The sequence below is a fragment of the Diceros bicornis genome, chromosome 6, assembly GCF_020826845.1.
Source record: "Diceros bicornis minor isolate mBicDic1 chromosome 6, mDicBic1.mat.cur, whole genome shotgun sequence".
NCBI classification, from domain to species: domain Eukaryota; kingdom Metazoa; phylum Chordata; class Mammalia; order Perissodactyla; family Rhinocerotidae; genus Diceros; species Diceros bicornis.
Window position 1 is genome coordinate 43,505,139 of NC_080745.1, and position 22,157 is coordinate 43,527,295.

Below are 22,157 nucleotides of genomic sequence, written 5' to 3' on the forward strand. Positions count from 1 at the left end.
TTCTCTCTGTTTCCTCACATGGCCTTTCCTCTGTGCATGGGCATCCCAAGATGTCTCTTCGTGTGCCTAGATTTCCTCTTTTTATAAGGACACTCAGTCAAATTGGATTAGGGTCCACATTAATGGCTGTGTTTTAATTTAATCACCTCTTTGAAGACCTTATCCTGAAACCCTGTTACATTTTGAGGTATTAGGGGTTAGGACTTTAACATAGGGATTTGGGGAGAGCACAGTTCAACCCATAACAGAAGCTGTAATTCAAACTCAAGCTGTATGACTCCAAAGCCAAAATCTTAACTACTCAGCTGTCCTGGGAGATGAGTCTCACACTATTCAGGGTAGTAAAACCACCAGCATTTTTAGACTTATTTATCATCACAGCCAAACATGCAGTGTTCCCACTGACCTGTGATCTCCTTTCACATGATAGAATGAGGCATTGAGCTCATACCAACGACATTTACTGGCTTTATTATTTACCCTATCATTTACAAGCAGCTGGCCTTAGAAGAAGACTCAGCTATGGGAACAGCTGGGGAATAACACTTTGCTGTTTGGGGGTGTTGTTTATTCAATCCTCATTCATATCTTAATTTATTCATTTCACAAATATTTACTGAGTGCCTGCTGTATTCCAGGCATTTTTCTAAGCACTTTTGAAACATCAATCAATTTAATTCTTATAATACATGAAAGTACTATCATTATTCTTATTTTCTGGATGAGAAACTAAGGCTCAGAGAGATTAAGTGACTTGCCAACAATCACATCCCTTAAGAGGTGGAGCTAAGGCTTGAAGAAGGCAAGTTGGAGGCAGCCTCACTCCAGATCCTTCACCTGCACTTTAGATTTATCTTCTCGCTAGCAGTTTAAGTGTCTGAAGATTGATAATTACCTTTATTTTGTTTTTTTAAAGAAGAGTAATCATTACAGTTATTGCTAATTTAACAAAGCTCTATTTTTCCTCCACTAGTGTATATAATATGAAATAGATGCAGTTATAATTCTTATTTAATCCACACATTTCAGGACAGTAAATAAATCTGTGAGTTTTTTGGTTCAAATTTCTGAACTAGGAATTTAGACTTCACTTTTGAAATGATAGAAATGACTTTTAAAGCCAAAAGGAAGCAGTAAAAACAGTGCTGGAAAGTGCGAGGGGGTGGACTAGAATTTTTGAGGAATTTCAGGAAGATAGAATACAGATGGGATTGGGTCAACGGAGAACCCAGAGCAGGAGAAAACAGGCTAAGTCAGCAGAGGAGAGCACAGTTCTTTCTATGAGAGCCCCTAAGAACCTGAAGTCACACCAGAAAGTGCAAAGAGCAGTTGTGCTCGAGACATTTGTTCAATAACTATATTCACAGCAGTAGAAATGGTTGGGGATCATCTCTGCTTCCTTACCTAGAGTCATCAATGATCCCAAGCTAAAATCTGAGAAACGTTCTTTAAAGAAAGATGAGAGGGAGGTGAGACTCCTAGTAAGGGTGTAAAGAGAATCAGAGCATCCTTAGGGGTGGATATGGGTCTTTGAAGCAGCCAGAGCTAGGGGATGGGGTAGAGGAGAGAAGTCAAGGCATCTCTGCTAAGGACTGAATGAGATGCACTAAGCACTAGCTCTCAGAGGAACCCTCCTTACCTTGACCTCACTGCCTGCTTCTCACTGTACTCCACAGGGAAGCTGACCTGACAGTGTGTCCTGCCCAAGTACCCAGGACCATAACCAGCTTTCCCATTCAACAGACAAATAGCAACTCACAACACCTACACCAAATATGTCTCCTAGCCAGCCCAGTTCTTTGTTTGTAAATACGAACGGACAACAAAGGATTATTAGATTGTTTTGAGGATCAACAGATTACAAAAAACCTGAAAATGAAGGAAGGGATGGAATAAACTGAACAATCGACAAAGTGAAAACAAATAATTCAGGGAAGATAAAATAATTTAAAAGTTATAAGTAATATTCTTAAAGATATTCTAAAAGATATTGCATCTATCAAACAAGAACAAGCTTCTGTGAAAAAACAAGGTATCAATTAATAAGAAAAGCTTGTTGCAAAATTAGTTGGCCAAAGGAATCATTGCTAGAGTTGAACAATAAAATGAAATCATCTGAAGATTAAGTTAGACATCTAGAAGATGAAGTTAAGAAACTCTACCGGAACATAGACCAAAAAGACAAAGATGGAAAATATAAGACATCCTAGAAGGAGAAAACAAAAAGAACAGAGAAGAAATTATCAAAGATATAATACAAGAAGATTTGACTTACCTAAATAAGGACATACAATTACTATGTGGGGTAGAATATATTTAAAAAGTCCAATATCTAGACACATTCAAATGATAAGCATTCCAAGGATTTAACAAAATCCTAAAAATTCCAGAGATTAAGAAAACATATCTACAAAGAAAAGATAATGAAATGTACATGAGACTTCTTACCAGTAATACTGGACTCTAGAAAATAATGAATGTCTTCAAAGTTCAGGGGAAACATACATTATATCTGAAAAATACATTGAATAATAGCTACCTATTTTAAAAGTTTGTTGATTTTCAATTTTTAGGATCAATAAATTGACAAGACACAGTAGACTCAATTATAGCTAGAGAACAGAATGTTGTTGTTATAGACAACAACATCATTAACCAAATTTGGGTAGCAGAGGTGGAGTGAGGAAGAAAGAAAGTATTGTGGGAGTATTGGACTCCCCAACTTTCAAATTCAGAAGTCAGCATTTTGTAAGTTGGTAAATCAAGAAATGGAGAAATATAAAGTATATTTTTAAAAGATATAATTGTAACTACCAGAAAAAAATAAAAATGGAAAGTGTTAATTGTGAATAATTCCTCCAGAGAATAGAATTGTACTTTCCTATAGTGTATGATTTTTTCGTGCAATATATTATATACACACACACACATATATATGTATGTGTGTTTGTATAAGAGTGATGTCTGAATAGGATCACAATGGAGCCAAGGGAGGAATCAACATTACTAGGAGGTTGTGGCTTTTGAGACAAATCGGCAGCTTTGGTGGCCTCTGGATGCAGATGATTTGGGATTGCATGGCTGTTGGGAGGCCATAAATGAGCCCATAATTGCATGCACAATGTTTAGACAGGATCAAGCAGGGACATCTCTAGCATTGTAAGTGTAGGATGTGTGCATGTCACCTCAGGGCTGGATGGTACTAGGTGTGTCAGCCAATGTGCCTGCCGTGGCCTCTTCCTCCCCTGCTCAAACTGCCCTGCCCAGAACCCTATGTTGAAGGATGAAGAAAGCAGCACTAAATTGGTCTTTGCATAGGGATGGCCAATGACTGTTCTGCAGTCATTCAATAGCCTACTCATTGGACCATGGCATAACCTGGTAGCTAGAGTTGAAATAATTCAATCAAATTCCTTTTTTTCATGAATTTGAACTCAGAATGTGGAGAGATTTGGCTGGAAGCTGACAGTGTCAGGAAGCTGCTATGAAAAGGCCCACAAACTGCAAGCTTGAGACCCCCTGGAGCCACGCGAGTCCACAGCTGTCCCCCAGCTGCAGGGGCCCACGGCTCTCTTTTACCTCCTGTGCCTGATTTCCAAGGGAGTCCATCTCCCTTGTTAGACCACGTGTGCCATTCCAGTAACTACTTCTTTTGCCTGAGCTAGCTTGAGACACTCTTTTAGGCATCCAAAATCAATCTAATTGAAAAAGAAGCCTGACAACTGTGTTCACTTTGCATTCAGAAGGGAAGAGAGGCCTGGTGACCGCTGTCCCCTGGGGCAATAGGATGAGCCAGTATCGCTTTATTGCACTCCAGCCTGCACAAGAGTTGGGTGCAGGAGGCTGAGGTTGCTTTTTCAAGAATAGTGTTTTTTTGGTTTTCTTTTTTTTGAGGAAGATTAGCCCTGAGCTAACATCCGATGCCAACCCTCCTCTTTTTGCTGAGGAAGATTGGCCCTGGGCTAACATCCATGTCCATCTTCCTCTGCTTTATATGGGACGCCGCCACAGCATGGCTTGACAAGCGGTGTGTCAGTCCACACCCAGGATCCGAACCTGCAAACCCGGGCCCGCCAAAGCGAAGAGCGCAAACAACCGCTCCGCCACTGGGCCAGCCCCAAGAATAGATTTTTTTAACTGCTTAATTTTTTTCTTTTTTAAAGATTATTGAGCTATTAGATTGGAGGTCTCAAGATATTTCTCAAAGCCTCCAGTCTTCTAAAACGAGCTTAGGAGATAATTAAGAGGAAATAAGGTTCAAGTTCTCTTTAATGAGTTTTATTTTGCTCAGATCCAGAGACAACAGAACGTGTACTGAATCTAAACCTTCAAAACAGGAAGAACAAAGGTGTCTGGAAGAGGTCAGAATGACCACCCTGCTTTTCTGTGAAACTCTTCTCCCTGAGAGCCCTTCCCAGGGGGCCTGAGAAAGAAAAAAGCAGCCCTTGACAGCAGGCAGCTGGTCTGGCACCATCAGCCAGGCCTTGGTATCTTCCTGTTGAGCAAAAAATTTCACAGAACATCAAGATCAAGCAAGGCCACCCTGTGAGTGTGATGGATCAAGAAAAAATAGGACCACTCTGCAATCACATCTGGACACAAACAAAACATGAACATTGTCCAAACCACAAAAATGACCAAACATCCCCCTATCTAAATAAGCTTTATTAAGGCACCCTGTCATAGAATTAGCCCCACTTCCTGATAGCATCCAATTTAGAGTAAAGCCCCACTTTCTTCAGCCTTCCCTAAAAATCACCTACCACAAGCCCAGATCCTTTCAAACCTTTTAACACCTCTTACTGAGATGCCCCATGGTGCCCCATGAAGTGTGTTTTCTCTCCCTAAAAAAGTAATAAACTCAACTTGTTCAGCAACAGATGTGTTCCTGGTGGTGTTTTGCTGGAGAGTTTTGACAGGCCTAAGGAATGTCATGTTTCTCTGCTCTTCTCCTACTATTACTTGTCTCAGTTCATCAGAGTGGCTGCCCTGGATTAACTTTCTCGGTCCAAGCAACAATTGCCAACATTTAGCAAGCACTTATTACCTGCCAGGCGCTTTGTAAGGATTATCTCATTTGATCCCCACAGTGGCTCTATGAATTGATAAGCTTCGTACCCCATTTAGAGATCAGGAAACTGAGGTGCCAAGGTTACAACACTATTAAGTGGCTGAACCAGGACTCCAAGGCAGCCAGTTGGCCCGGCCCTAGGGCTCCGATGCCCATACCTCACTGCCTCCTGCTGCATCGGTCTACTGGGTTCTCATGCGTCACTGAATAGTGTGCGGTCACAGGTCACTGTGCCATCAGCCCACACTGAAGGGCACTATGATAAGCAGCACCAGGAAATCACTGCTGAGTTTCCTACAAGATATGAGAGAATGCAGACCCACAGTAAAAAAAAAAATCTCCCTAATCACAGTACCAGAAATAACTGAGCTGCTTCTAAGCAGTTGGAGTTTTTTTCACCTAATGAAGACAATTGTGTAATCAGAGTTTTTCAACCTAATTTAAGAAAGATATGGGATGATTTTAAGTTGAATAAACCTAAGCAAGAAAGATATTCCCTTTGCATTTTTCTTTCAGTTTTACTAAAGTGATCAAGAGAGCATTCCTGCTTGGTAGTGATACGACTAGCATTTCTTATCTCCCCAGGAAGACAGAGGCTGAGACACAGAGCCTTGGAAGGTGATAGTTAATATCTAGTGAGATTTCAATAACTCAGTTTTATTTTATTTTATTTATTTTTGTAATTACCTTCCATCTATAGCCAACTATACTGATTTTCCATTTATAAGTGACGTAAGTTTCCTTTTTAAAGTTATTTCAGTAAAAATTTGAGTTCATTTAAAGAAAAATGTTAGGTAAATAGTGGTACAGGTGGTAGGAAACCTAACAAGGAAACGAAAATCATGAGAGTGTTTTGGGAAACTCTGACTTCAGTGCCCTCTTTGCCTCAGACGCTGGAAAGACCAGAGTTAATTCACGTGTCATTGATCTCCAGGGTGCAGTGCCAGGCTCCATGATTTCACCTTTTAATCTAACTCTTGGCTTTCTCTTCTATCTCCTCCCTCACTTTCCCGTCTGCCTTCTTGTCTTGCTACTCTATATCCTTTCAGAAAAAAATACTAGGGGTGTGGGGGTGGGGTGGGGGCGAGGGACACTCCTGTTCTTGGACACCGTGCCCAAAGAGTAGAAGTGACCCGGGCTACCTCTTCGCTATGTAAGGAGCAGGGAGCTCTCAGAAAGCCCAGCGCATCAGATTTCCTCTGGTCCTGGGAAGTTTTAGTTCTTCAAACTGGGCAGGCACTGCGTTTCTAAAACTGCTTGGACAGCGGGTTCTTTGGCCCTCCTCGGTCCCAGCTTCGAGTCACTCTGAGAGCCTGTTCTTAGAAGAAGCGTGAATGAATTCAAGTCCTGCAGTGTTTGAAAGGCAAGGAGGAGGTGCCACAGATGCATGCCACTCCCCCTTTCTCATTAAGCTGCATCTTGACCTTCAGTCCACCTCCCTCCTCTTTCCAATCCCTCAGAGTGGGGGAGTTCTTGGGGACCCCATGGAGGCCTGGGGGTGGGGTGGGGGTAGAGGGCAGGGATGGAGACTGGCTCCCGGGATTGGGAGGGGGATGGGCAGCGCTGGAGAATGACGCCCAGAAGTCGGGGCAGCGCAGCCCCAGACTCTCTGGAAAGCCCAGCAATCTAGAAAAGCGAGCTTTGGATTCTCCCCCAAGAGTTCTCAGGAAGTTTGGGGGAGGGGCGAGCCGCCCTCTCCTGCTCCACCGCGCGGGAGGGTGCAGAGGGACGATTGCAGCGGCGGGTCTCGGAGCTGTCACGTTCCGCCCAAGGGCGGGCTCGGGTGCTCCTGGCGGCGTCCGCCGGGCGCAGGCGAGGGGCCGCGGGCAGAGCGCGCCGGCCGGCATGGAGGGACTGGTGCTGCTCAACGCCCTGGCCACCCGCCTGCTGTTCGTGCTGCACTCGCTGGTTGGGGTCTGGCGAGTGACCGAGGTGAAGAAGGAACCGTGGTACTGGCTGCTCGCGCTGCTCAACCTCCTGCTCCTTCTGGAGACTGCGCTTACCCTCAAGTTCAAGCGCGGCAGAGGCTACAAATGGTGAGCGTACCCCGGGAGAGGGAGGGCGCGCGGGGTCCCCAGGTACCGTCCCCCATGGCACTCGCAGCCCAAGAGCCCATCTCCTAGCAGCCCGCCGATTCTTTCCTCGGATTCGGACCCCCTTTGTCCTTGCTGGGAGCTTCAAAAGAGCGCGAGATGCTTGCGTGTCTCGTGGGCAAGCCAGGAGTACCCGCAGGGTCCCAGGGCAACACTGGGAAGGCTCGAGCCGTGAACGCAGCCGCGCGTCACCCAGTCCCAGGTTTGGGAACTTGGAAGATGAGAAAAAAGAAGGAAAAGGCTTGCCTGCTCTGCAGAAAGTGCTCCGAAGTGGGGGAGTTGTGGGGCAAGGAGAGTGGCGTGTGCCTTGTTCTTCGAATTTGGAATGTGTGGGTGTGCACGGGTTAGTCTGCGTTCATGCAGATGTGGGAATGCCCTTCGCTGAGCATCAGTGACTTTTGCAAGAGGTTGTCGTTTTCCGGCAGCCTCCCAGGGCGAGAAGCCCTCGCAGCACGTCTGTGATTTCAGACTCTTCGCTTCCTTCCGGCCCCTGGCGCCCTGGCATGGCACCAGCCTCAGATGTCCCGGGTTGGTCGCTTCTTCGGAGCTTGGTTAATAGCCCATCTTGTCAAAGACGAGTTGGGACGCTGGTGGAGGGACCAGTAGGTAGTGGTTCAGACTTAACCTCAACGTGCAAGGACTGTTGGAGGCTCCGCATGGTGCTTTATTTCCTCCCCAAAGACTTGAACGGCAATAGAAGAATTGGAAAAAGATTCTCTCGCCCTTTACAAAGAGCCTCCACCTCCATCCCTCCACATCCGGTAGATTTTCATCCCAAACTTCTCCAAGTTAGTCCTCTTCCTGTATTGATTTTTAAAAACAGCGAGGCTGTGTTTTCTTATACGTCAATTTTTTAAAATACCTAATACTATGAGAAGGAAGAAAATAGTATTAGCCAATTCAAGAATTACATATGCTATGGCATTATACTTAGCCACCATATTCAGGAAAAAACAAAAAACAAAACAAAAAAACTTTCTCTATCGTTTTACGTATTAAACTGCAAAAGGCGGTGTATTTCGTGACAGTCCCAGGAAGAGAACGTGTCTCTTAAAACGTGAATCTTGCTTAAATTTTCCACTGTTAAAAAATTTCTAGAATTATCAATGAAAAAATTTTCAGTAGAATCATACTTGAATACAATGAGCATTGGAATGTTACTGTTCTCTACCCCACGCCCCCGGTGAACAGCTTACTAAGCAATAGAGATCTGAGGTACTTTCCAGTGCGTCTCCTGGAAATCTCAAAGAAAAATGGCATTAGCTTCCTAAATAAGCCTTAGGGTTAAAGAAACAAAATGAGTGAAAAGTGTTCACCCAGCAGGTCAGATGACATTGATTTACTTTTTACTGAGTAGCTTTAGTATGCTAGGGTAGAAATACCTTCAGTAACAGGAGGATGAACTCTGAGGCTGAAAAATGTTGCATTTAAGTAGTCCTGCTACCAACCATCAGAGCTTCTGGGAGAAATGTCAACCTCAGAAAAGGGACCAGCTCAACAGCACTGAAATATTCCACCTCCCTCTCCAAGGGTAGACCACAGACCTTAGCTCAGGTTAAGTCAAAATTCCACTCCAGTTGTGTAGAATTACTGTAGCCAATGGAAGTTTACCTCCATGTCTATATCATCATTGACAGCTGACTCAGACTGACGTGTAATTTACAAGCAAGTGAGGAAAAAAGATTGGGGCAAAGAGGGTGATGGTCAATGCAACAAGTTCAATAAAGAACTGAGGACATCGTTGTGTTTAGAGTGTGGCCTCAAAATCAGAGACACAATTGAGTAAAATCAGAGCTTTTCTACTTGCTGTGAGGCAAGTAGAGCAAGTTACTTAACCTTTCTGAGCCTCAGTTTCCTCATCTCAGAGGTTATAAAAGAATTAAATGAAATAACATATCTTGATGGTCAACAAGTAAAAAAGAAATGGTCTTTTCTAGATCCTAAGGTTTTTCTTTTTTTTTTCTTATTAAAAAATATTCTGTGTCAACTGGGCACATTTTCAGTCTGCGCAAGTCAAAAAAATTTATTTGAGAGACTGGCCAATAAACCATTAGTTCAGAGCCAAAAAGTAGAAAAGAAATTCTCATCTTTATTTCAGAACAGGCCCATGATGTACATTATAGCACTACTTAAAAAAAATCTTGCTGGCTTAGTATCTAGGCTAACATTTGAAAATAAGCAGAGAAACAAAGCTGATAGATTTGGCTTATTATAAAATTTCAGGAACAAATGAGTCTTTGTAAATGATCTAAATAGAAGTGTGATGTAATGCTTTGTTCTACTGATGTTACCAAATACAACTAAGTCTGCAGATATGGTCATTTTTATGGTGGACAAAGCCCACATGCCATTGTGTCACAAGTTTGAAAAAAAATTAGAGGATAGAGTGCTAAAAAAGAAAAAAAGGAAATTGTCCTTGAAATAACATGGCAACAATTAAAAAGGGTTTGATTTGGGGCATATTTCATTTCTGAGTCCAAGTTTTCTGAGTAAAACAAGGCATAATGTTTTGTTGTTTTTGAGTGTTAAAAAATGTTTCCATCAGAAAATCTAGGCCGATAGAATAAAAAAAAGATAAAGTAAATATTATGGCAGTATCTATAACTTTATACAGGAAAATGTTAATATATAGAGATCTAGATAAATATAGATATATAGATATGTCTTTCGATCCATTGGTCTTACATTTTGGAATCTACCTTATAGAACCAAAAGTACCAATGTGTGAAGACATATGTATAAAAATATTAATTTCCATCATGTTAGTGGAAACTAAGCCCAAAGCAACCTGATTATCCATCAATAGAATGGTTGAAAAATTGTATTATACCCACACTATAGAATATTTTGCTGGTATTAAAAATAATGAACTAGATTTTAGCTATTGACCTAGAAGGATGTCCATGATATGTTGTCAGGAGAGTAAAGTTACGGGGTTATGTATATTATGGTCTCATTTTCTTAAAAAAAGGACTTGTCAAAGAATTCCCTTTGTATCAACTGAATACATTATCTATTAAGTCAAGAAAAAGAAGAAGGAGAAACTCCCCCATACTGAAAATCAACCAACCAATCAATCGATCAATCAAATAATGCCTGAATGGTAGACTAAACTCTGTACACACATGAGGTGAAAATTTCTTTTCGGGAACATCAGACCCATGAACCTCCTTTAGACTATTCTGGGCTAGTTTGAACATTGTTCTTTTTACTAAAATTTGCACCTGGCCCCAAACAAATCAAATCTACAGACATCATGGAACAATAAACAGAGCTATAGAGGAAAATGTGAGCCAAATTTCTTGAAATGTAGCAAACATATCACACTTGTCCAAAGAATGTTTCTTTAGCTATCCTTTGGAAAGGAAAAATGGAACTGAAGCTGCTGAACTCAGCTGTCCAGGGACAGGCAACATTACGTCAACACTCATAACTTGCCAGTTAGAGAAGTTTAATTTGCTGAAATCCTATAGGATAGAGAGAGTAAGCCAACGACACGTCCCTTGTTAAGTCCTATCAATGTGTGCTAGCGGAATTTGCTCCTTTTCACCTAGTATTTATTTATTTCACCTGCATTTTCACTTACATTTCTATAAGATGGATATTAGTATCACTTTGCTTTATTTTTTTGTGATTTTATTTTCTATGGACTGGGCAACAATCCAATGGATCTGTGAATTATGATTTAGGTAAAGTCAAATAGAAGACAATATTTTAGTTGCTTTCCAGCCAATACTGATGAAATATTCCTTAGGGGATAGAAAAATTACCAAGAATGTGACAAGTTTGAAGCCTGTTCACTTGAACGCAGGAGGTATCTGAGAATAAGTAGAAATCTAAGTTGAATTTACTGGCAAAAGGACAGAATTTTAAGCACTGAGTTTTATTCATCAGAATTGCAAGAATACAAGGGAAATATAATTGAGTTAACAGAAATACCTCACCTATGTGGTCACCTTTCTTTGTTATCTCTCTTTCCCTTTTCCTTTATTAAGTTCAGTCAGACAACTGTTTATTGAATTGCCAACTAAGTAAGCATGATACTGTGCTAGACACTGTGTGACAAGGCAGAAGAAACAGAAAACAAACACATTTGAAATTTTAAGATAAAAGGTAGCGTTTTGATTAAGTGCTCACATGCATGAGAATAAGAAGGATTATAAACATTTAGCATTTACTCTGTTTAGGCTCTTTCACATGTTCTACACTGATAATCCCATTTGATCGTGATAACATTTGTAATTATTTTCTGTTTCTCTGTTTCCTCCCATTTTTAGTTGAGGAAACTGAGGCACAGAGCTATTAAATTATTTTACCTAGGATCATTTACTTGGCAATTGGGAGAGCAGGGATATTAAGACTCCAAGCTCACGCTCTGACCCACTACTGTCTTTAACAATTTAAAGAAAAGATATGATGAGGAGTACTGTGGGGGGGGGAGCAGAGAGATGAGACTTTAGGGCATCTGAGCTGTAGCATGAAAAATGGATAAGATCTACATCTGGAAAGAGGAGTGCAAAGGCTGCGTAGGTAAAAGACGTCCTGAGGGAGGAGAGTGTAGGGAAACATGAGCAGATTTCTCTCAAGGAAGCACAGAGCTCTATCATTCTTCATTCAACACATATATCTGGAACGTATAATATGTGTTAGACGTTGTTTGAGTGCCAAGAATATGGAAGTGAATAAAACAGGTAAGATCCTGCCCTGAAATAACTCACATTTTTGTCAGGGGACTCAGAAAATAAAGTAAATGATAAATAAAGGAGCTAATAAGTAACAACAAGCAAGTAAACAAATGAGTGACCAGAACTGTGAAGGCCTAGGTGATATGGGTTATAGAGGGATGGAGTACCCAGGGAAGCTTCCACTGGGTGGTCAGAGGCCTCACTGGGGAGGTGATATTTGAGCTGGGTCTGTTAGAGAAGAGAAGGAGCCAGGCATGAGAAGAACCAAGTGTGCCTTGGGACATTCTGACATAGTCCCAGAAGACAGACAAACACTGACTTTCTTTTCTACTCTTCCTTGTCTCTTCTCCTCCCCATGTTCCCCTGCCTCCAAGTGAAAAATTCCTTCTAAATTTTATGTCTTTACCACACCTCATTTGAAACATCATATGTTAGGAAATCTCTGGGAGGCTCCTGACTGAAAACAGGAAATAAAAATTAGAAATCAGAAAAGATTCTATCCTAGATTGATTTCAAATTCAAATAAATTTTGTAAAAGCTCAAAGAAATCTGTTTTGATTACTCAATTGTATTTAGAAGGTTCAACAGTAGAAAAGAAAAACCTAGACTTGACAGATACCATCTAAAGTCTGATCTTGAACAAGTTTTGAGTAGTGTAGGAGAACCTCTTTGTATGATGTAATTCTGTAGTATTTGGTAATATATATCTTCCTCCACCAAAACTGTTTACAGAAATGCCAGAGAGAAAGTTGGGAAATAAAAGTACTCTTCTGCTGATCTTTTTTAGATATCAGAGAGGATGAAATGGAGGGATTTGGAAGGAGATCCTGTGATTTCCATATGGCCAACTTGGGCGCTGGCAATTCTCCCAGCAGATAGACTATTTCTCTCCTTGTTCACACTTGCTGTCCATATTTCCCAAAATCTCTCCTTAGCTTTTTAGTTATTCCAGTAGCACTTTACACTGTGCATTGGGTTTATCAGCCCTGCCTGCAGTGTGCATACAGTTTAATTATATTCGTTATCCTCACGTGTGTTCGTGTGTATGCGTTTTATATCCTGAGCCTTGAGCTCAATGCAAAAGGGTAACTTACATTTACATCCTTTTTAGAAGCACACACCGAATATTACCAGAAAATGACTTTGCTTTTCCTTGATTTGAGTCATGGTTTAGGAGGAAGAGTCTTAGCCTATCTTGAATTACCAAGAAAAAGTCATATTTTCATTTATTTCACAAGGGACTTGGGGTCAAAGCAATAATTATGTCTGCATTTAGAATGGGACTCCCAAGAAATTGAACCATTGAATGATGTCCATGCTTTCTCCATGGGTGTGTGGACCCTATGACTGAGACATTTAGAGCTGAAAATTAAAGTTATAATATTTTGTAACTTTCTCTACTTGACTGGAAGAAAAACAACATGCAAATTAGTGTGGGCAGCTCCCGTGAGTCGGCATAAATATATCCCTACTTCTAAATTTCACCCATTTCTCCTTCTCACCGCAGTAGCATTATTATGCATACAGCAACAGGACAAATCTGAATAGTTGAACTTCTTTTCCGACAATGGAAAATTCACCTTTACATTAAGATTCATTCTCCCCATGTGCGTGTCCCTTATTACTCTGGAAATTCCTCTGAAGGACTGGTATCGGGAGAGTTAGACCCCATGTGTATAAATCATTTTGCTAAAGAAAACCAGTTTTTTTTTTTTTAAATAAAATAGTTTTATATTCAGGTATCAAAAAATGAACTTTCTTTGAAAGTCTCATTGAAATAATACTAAGGACGTACACAGATTGTTAATATAAAATGCCAAGGTAGGGACTGATTTTGTTTCTTTTCTCTGAATATAAACCTACCACCTATGGTTGTTTAGGGAAGGGGTTTATGTTTTATCTTTCATTTGTCTGACTGACCTCAAAGAGGTAGCTGGTGTACCACTGACTGAATGTTGTATGCTTATTAGAATAAAAGTTAGTAATCTTTAAGAAAAAAAAGGTCCTCTCTACCATGAGTGCTGCTGCCAGCCCTGGGCAGGTCCTACAGTATCCTTTGCTTTCTTATTACCCTGACGGAACCTCCTGCTCCACACACCTATTTTAATCCACCTGGAATAATTTCCTAATAAATTGGCTACGCCGTTTTCTGACAGTCTGTTAATAATAGTAATGAGAATGATGACGAAGGTGATGGTGATGGTGATAATGGAGGTGGTAACAGTCATCAATTATTGAGCGCTGACAATGCTCCAAGCCAGCTTTACATCCATTATCTCATGTAATCCTCACAATTGACCCTATGACTTAGTTTTCATCTTTATCACCCTTTTATGATGAAGACACTGCTGCATAGCAAGGCTAGATCACTTATCTAAAGTCACAACTAGTAATAATAAATTGTAAAAACAATTCCTAGCATCTGGTGAGCAGTTATTGAGCCAGGCATTTGCATTGCATGCATTACCTCATTCACTCCTCGCAATAGCACTGGTGGTACTATTCTTGGCTCCTACTTGTACCTGAGGAAGCCAAGGTTTAGAGAAGATTTCCCATCCCAGGACTGAACTCCATCAGCCTGTTGTGCTCTGCTTTCAATAAACAAGCTGGGTTTTGCTTGTGGACAGTACAACTACATCAATTTTTAGGGTCAACGATTCCCTATATTGGAGAAAGGGTGGAAGCATTTTTTCTTTTTCAAAATTGGGTAGGTAAATCCCAGATAATCTGCCAATGAGCACTAAGATGATTTTGGTTAGAATAGAATGTAGAAAAGTTCAGACTACACACGGACATGGCTCAGAGACGCTGCCGTACAAGCAGACATCCTTATAAAAGCAAACAGGAGGGGGCCGGCCCCCTGGCGTAGCGGTTGGGTGCGCGCGCTCTGCTGCTGGCTGCCCGGGTTCGGATCCCGGGCATGCACCGACGCACTGCTTGTCCGGCCATGCTGAGGCGGCGTCCCACGTGCAGCAACTAGAAGGATGTTCAACTATGACATACAACTAACTGCTGGGGCTTTGGGGAGAAAAAGGGAAAGAAAGGGAGGAGGCTTGGTTAATGGATGTCAGCTCAGGGCCGGTCTTCCTCAGCAAAAGGAGGAGGATTGGCATGGATGTTAGCTCAGCGCTGATCTTCCTCACAAAAAAAAATGAAATAAAATAATAAAATAAAATAAAAAAAGCAAACAGCATATAAAAGAAAACAGAAGAGGGGGAAAATTCTAGATTGTCTTTATTTTTGGTCCTAAAGTGAAGAACAATTTCTTCTACAGAACAGAAATACATACCATTGTCTTTTGTAGAATGAAATAAATTAAAACATTACAAAAATAATTCCATAGTGCATTTTATCCTCTCAGAGACCATTAAAATTCCAGTAGTCATTAGTGCTTAAGTTCACTTATTCATTAAATAACCATTTATTGTATTAGGTACTATGATGGTATTCTTGAAGGAATATAAAATATATGCAGTTACAGGAGGACAGGACAAAACAACACTCTGAGAGCCAAATAATTTCCCACAAATTAGGCCCAAGAGTGCAGAAAGGCTGAAGAATAAAGATACAATCAGTACAGTAGGCTTGTTAGACAAGGAAAATTTCTCAGGTAAGTAATTTATGTACTGCCCTTTGAAGTAGCTGATGGTTTACCAGAGTGGAGGAAAGAGAGAAGGATTTTTCAGGTCGACAGAATATCATGATGGCAGCACTTAGAGTTTCATTTGGAACCAATTCTTTTAGAAAGATGTCATGATTTTCTTTGCTTCAGAAATTTTATGAGAAAAATAGGATGTAGATCCTAAAATTGATGCATATTTTGTTCCTATAACTAGTTTAGTCATACTGAAGCATCCTGCTAAGGTTTGAATATGAGCAACTTTAATTTTAATAAAGCTTGTTCTTGCTTTAGATATACTCTTGGACAATTTTAAGTTAAGTGAGGTATATAGTACTAATATTGCTACTGGTTTATATCATAGTTTGGGAATATGACTTTATTAAAAAAACAACTGGCAACATGCAATGAAAACTATCAGTAAGACCCTAATATTCACCCTCAGAAGTGTTTTCCTTTTTGCAAAACCTAAATGTGGGCATTCTTCAAAGGCTTTGGAAGTATAAAAAATGATTCCATTGCAGTGGATAGTCCCAACCCATTTGAAACTCCTCCCTGTCTCTTCTGTTCTTGTTGTTAGTCTGCTCCCCTGCAAGATCAGGGACAAAACCTATCGTTTGATCTTGGCACCTACTAAAACATACACACTCCATATTCAATTTTCCCTTTTGGAAGGAGTTCTCATGGGCTTATGGCCATTTAGTTGTGGCATTCCTCCCTCCCCAGTGGGCAGATACAGAGAAAGGGCTCTGGGAGAGAGGTGATTGTCAGGGGCATGCTAGTTAAGAAGACATATAGGTGGTGGCTGGGATCAGATTACTGACTTCCCAGGCGGTCAGGGGTTGTGTTCTGCAAAAGCATTGGGTGCACTTTGAGGGGCTGCAAAGTGGTAGCTGATACGTTGAGGCTGTCATTTTGGCCACTCTTTCCCCATGTACTAATAGAAAGCCCTTGCTAGGTAGCCCAGGTGGAAATCATGGATGTTAAGGCCTACTTAGAGAAAGCAGTCTACATATAAGGAGGACAGACAATCTTTAAATTATTAGACAGGGTTTAGGGGCTCACGAAAGGGTGTCCTGACCTAGTTTCTTGATTTCCATGAAAGTAGGCCTATTATTATAAAGTGTTCCAGAAATTTTATTGAGGACACTCAAGGAGGTTTAAGGTAAGATTTTGAAACTTGGGTCTAGTATCCTTACAACTCCACTCTGCCTCTGTAGAGTAGGAAATACTGAGATGTGAAATACAAATAAAATTACAATTCACATCAAAGTAATTTTGGAAAATTTTGGTTCACTTAAATATTATCTATTTTCAGATTTATGCATATTATTAGAAGACTAGAATCATCTGTTCGTAGAGAGAAAAGTTAAACAGGGTAGTGGGTGATACTATGCTTAATTTTTCTTCTATTTGCTTATTTATATTGTTATATGTTTCTAAAATGTTACTTTGGTTTCTAAAAGTAACCAATGTTACTTTTTCAATGTGAAAACAACAATAACTGTCATTTTTAGAAAGAGGAAAATGGAATCCTAATGCTAGAATAATGGTGAGTTGAAGTAAATATAATCCATTGCAGGGCTAAATTGCTAAATGTCATGACATAATCATTTTGTGAAAAACATAATTTGTTGAAATCACAACTTTGTATGATAAATCATATCTTATTTTTCGATGAAATGAACTGAAAAAAAAACAATGGGTATAGCTCTTTAAGAGTGGAGTGGTGTCTAGCATGTACCAACACCTATAAACATATTTGATTAGTAAACAAATAAGTACATAAACAAATAAAGAAAAAATCCTTTAGGATGGTACTCCTGCTGTGTACTTTAGAGAGAAGGGGTATGTTGGCTAAAGGCTGTGAAATACAAAATAAACAAACAGAAATTTACGTGGAGAGAAAGACTATCTTTAGAAAGGTTTTAATTTAGAAAAAATAGCTGAGCAAAGGCCAAGTAATTTGGCATTAAAGTATTAATATTGGAGATCTTCTGTATTCTGACAGGATTGTGGTAATTGGTATTCTAATAAATCTGAGTCTCTAAGGGCAGATAACTCATTAGTAATAGGGTATTATCAATTTTGTAAAAAATTCCCACTTGGATGTGTCTTATTTAATCATACATTTATCAGTTTCTGTTAGTCTATGAACAGTATGTCTTATTTTTATAAACAAGTATCAAGAAAGCTGATTTAAGTTATTTCTGAGTTGGCTAGACCCTTCTATGGTATTAGTCTTCACACAAAGTACTTGGCATCTATTTACTTCCGATGCCATTAAGATGTGAAGACTGGAGTAAAATGATTTGGTAGCTCCTAAGAAAGGGCATACAATTTGATTAATTACACAGAAAAGAGTGGGATCAGGCCTACTTTTTATTTTCTAAAATTCACATTCTCCTTGGTTCCAAAAATGAATTGCACTGACAATGCACCATCAAGAATATGGCAAACCTTCAAAACAGTAAGTAACGGCTAAAATGTCACCTTGAAATACTATATCTTTCCTAGTAGCAAAACAATATTAAATTCATACGAGAACAGAATAATTTGTTTCCTTCAGTAAAACTTCTGATAAGAATCAGTTTATCAAGATATTTCTAGAAGAGATTTTTAGTTAAACCAACCACAGAGCATCAAGAAAGTAGGAACTGCAGGGCCGGCCCCGTGGCTCAGTGGTTAAGTGCGCAGGCTCCGCTACTGGCGGCCTGGGTTCGGATCCTGGGTGTGCACCGAGGCACCACTTCTCCAGCCATGCTGAGGCCGGGTCCCACATACAGCAACTAGAAGGATGTGCAACTATGACATACAACTATCTACTGGGACTTTGGAGAAAAAAAAAAGGAGAAGGATTGGCAATAGATGTTAGCTCAGAGCCGGTATTCCTCAGAAAAAGAGGAGGATTAGCACGGATGTTAGCTCAGGGCTGATCTTCCTCACAAAAAAAAAAAAAAGAAAGTAGGAACCGTAAATCAGCTGGGGCCTATTCAAATCACTGAACATTTATGGGGAGCCCACCATGTGCTGGGCCCTGTGCAAGCTGCCGAGGGTGTAATGATGAGCAGACAGACACAGTTCTTGTGCTTGCACTACTTAGAGTTGCTGGGAGACAATAAAGCAACAGCAAACATACACACACATATACATATATATATATGTATATGCACATATATAATTATGAGTTTTGAAAATCTATGGGTAAAAGTGAAGAGTCCTATGGGACAAGCATAACAAGGAGATCTAATTTAGACTGGAAGGATGAGGAAAGTTTTCTGTGGAGTCCCCTATAGCTGACAGGAACTATGAGAAGGAGATAATCAGGTGAAAAGTGAGGAAGAGAGGCATTTCAAGGGAGAGAAACACATGCGTGAAGGCCTGAGTTAGGAAGGCGCTTAGCTTTTTTCCAGAACTGAAAGAAAACCGCTGTGATAGGAACACAGTGAGGAAGAATGGTAAGCAACAGAACCCACGAGGTGGGCAAGCATTGTGCAGCATTTTATAGGTCATGGTGGGCAAATGGTCCATGCAAACCATGAGGGCATGACAGCAATTGCCTTAACGTTGAGTGTGAAGTTAGGCATAATGACATCCTCAGCAGTATAAACAACTCCCCTTTATTCAAGGAGTCTCAAATAGGTTTAGTTTTGAGAATCACAGTTTAAAAATAGGAGTGATTGTGAGTTATTTGAAGAAACAGTCTTCTAGACTGGGGTCCTCTGGGTCGTCTTTAAGTGTAGGTACTAACTATGCAGCTGTGAGTTTATTTGCAGAGTGGAGCCTAGAAAAGGCAGCTACTCACATGCACTGAGCATGTAAAATATCAAGCCCATGGCACACACTGCCTCATTTAATCTTCACAATCACACTATCAGGTAGATATTATTATCTCCATGTTATAGATAGGGACATTGAGTCTCAGGGAAGGTAGCGAATGTCCACAACCTTGGAAGAGGCAAGATTCAAATTTGGGTCTCCTAGGTTTGTGAAATTTCTACTGCAGTGTAACAATTCCTCAAGGGACACCAGGAGCGTACTTGCTACTAGACCTCCTGAAATGGAAATAAAATGTCCTTGTAGAGGCCAGTAGCCTCCATTCACTTCATTTGCTCAGTCCTCTCTTTATTCATAAATTAAGGCGTTCAAGCATTTAAGCATTTGCTTAATAAGCATTAACTAAAGACTTACTAAGATACCTGATATTCCTGAGGATAAGAAAAGATGAAGGAAAGGGAAGAGGGGAGAGATGTAAGACTCAGGATCTGCCTTTAAGGAACTTAGTAGGAAAGCTAAGTCATATACACATAAATAGAAAACAGTGGAGAATGTGTTGGGTCATAAGGTAAATATAAGTTAAGATTAACTCCTGCTATGCCTTTGAAATACAGGCAGGATTTTGATGAGTAGAGTTGTGAGAGGAGAGCATTCCAAAACAGGCAGTCATAATTTGGAGGGACATTTGCTCTGAAGCCATTTCAGAACCTCTCTTCTCAGATCAACCAAGCTGAAGAGACAGAGGGCACTTTGTTCTTAACAGGAATCCATGGTTAGTTAAACAAAATGTGTGCTATATATGGCTGAAACTTATTCTTCATATCCAAAATAAAATCTATTTATCCATTTTTCAATACTTCTTCAGATAATGGAGATTTTACGTTCTCCATAAGCTTTTTAAAGATTTCACTGCATAACTACCACAGCCTGCTACTGGGGAGTTAGAGAGAGAGGAAGTAGAGAAGAAAACTCCTGATTCTGATCACTCTGTGGCACTATGTACTTCATTGGTAACTCTACCTGGAAGCCACTTGAAATTCCAGCGAATCCTCTTAGGTGTAGCGTTAAGAGGTGGGAAATATGGGGAAAGAGTCTATGGACTGAGTCGAATATCATTAATTCTTGCGCCCTCAATGTGATTCCTTCTTTCTAACCTTCTTTTTATTCAGGTCAAAAAAGTTTAATAAAGAGACATTAAAGTGAGGGAAACTTTCCAATACATTTCATTTCTTTTTTTTGCTTTAAATTCACAGTAGGTTGGAATTACTGAGTTGCTCAGCTTGATAGGATGTGGTGAGGGAAGAGTCAGGGGAAGTGGAGATAAGACTAGACAATAGAGCCTTCAAGTATCAGACTATGGAATTTAAGTTTTCTGTAATAGGCAACTCAGAAAATCTTGGATCTTGAAGTTTTTTGTTTTTGATGTAATCAGACAAATTGAAACAGGATGGTAATTTTTATGCAATTATAGAAATAAATCTTATACATAGAAGATGTTAAGGGTTATTGTTTGTTTTATTTTTAACCTCTTTCAAGAGCTATTATATGTTCAGTCTCTGATTTCTCTAGATTATTATTCTAACAGTACTGTTAGGGGAGTTAATCCCAAAATTAATCCCCAAAGAGTCAACAAAATTGCAGTCCAGCCAACAGATATTTACATATTCCAACTGTTCCTCCTACTAGTATTCATTTCCTTTCCCAATTTCACGAAGGAAATATTTTCTCCTAATATTTCCCTTGACATGTAAGGTCAAAGAATTAACTGTTCCTTTTCTTTTTAAGAACATGTTCAACATGGGGGTTTTTGATATCTCTCTGCAGCCCAGCCATTTTCCAAGTCAGATTTTAATAATATCATAACCCATAACCTTTTGTTTCAAAATTGCTTTTTGCAGGAAATCAAAGGTGGGGGAGTGTTTATATTAAATATTGATTTTTTTTCAAGACCCTTCTTTTTCCTACCCTTTTTCCCTCCCTCTCCCCAGAAGTTGAAAGGAGACATTAGTGAAAGGGTTAATAGCTTTAAAAAAGTCTGTTCTAAATGTTCTCTTCCATTTAGGTTGGTTCACTTTTCCCTCCTGGCTTATAATATTATGGTTTAGGACCATTTCATCTTAAATAACTCTATTTGTTGAACAATTAGCATTTCTATTTTTCAGGCCATTTTAAACCATCACATGTGTATACTAAAGTATTTTAATAAAATTATATTGAATAAAATAAAATTTAATAAAATTACAATTTTGACTTTGAGATGGTCGATAAAGAAAGAGTCCAACCTAAAATAAAATAAAATTTGAAGGAATAAATTTGGAAAGTGTATTATTTTTATCTTATTTCAAATTTCTAAGGACATGATTTCATTGCATAATGTCCCATAATAATACTAATAACAGCTATCATTTATTGAATGCCCACATCTGCCAGGCACTGCTTTATAGAAAGAGTAATAAAAACTCCTGTGAGATAAATATTGACTTCTGAGGACTGAATTGTGTTCCCCCAAAATTCAAATGTTGAAGCCCTAACCCCCAATGTGACTGTATTTAGAGGTAGAGCTTTTAGGAAGTTATTAAGGTTAAATGAGGTCATAAGATTGGAGTCCTACTCCAATAAGATTGGTGGCCTTATAAGAAGAGAAGAAAGAGAGAGAGATCTCTCTTTCTCTCCTTGTGGTGTGCATGCACCGAGGAAAGGCACATGAGGACACAGCGAGAAGGTGGTTGTCTACAAACCAGGCTGAGAGCCCTTGCCACACTCCCACCATACCACACTGGAATCCTCTCTTGGACTTCCTACTTCCAGAAGTGTGAGAAAATTAATTTCTGTTGTTCAAGCCACCCAGTCTATGGCATTTTGTTATGGCAACCCAAGCTGACTAATACAGTGACTGTCCCCATTTTGTGGAT

At 39.9% G+C, this 22,157-nt stretch overlaps 1 protein-coding gene across 1 annotated transcript in view; it reads left to right on the plus strand.

Annotated features, from left to right (window-relative positions):
* The first annotated feature begins 6,711 nt into the window (after nt 1–6,711).
* Nucleotides 6,712–22,157, plus strand: part of TMEM26 (transmembrane protein 26) — a 36,833-nt gene continuing 21,387 nt past the window's right edge. Inside the window, exon 1 of the mRNA XM_058543378.1 lies at nt 6,712–7,107. Within this exon, the coding sequence (XP_058399361.1) occupies nt 6,917–7,107 (191 nt within the window). The 5' untranslated portion in view covers nt 6,712–6,916. The remainder of the gene's footprint in view (nt 7,108–22,157) is intronic.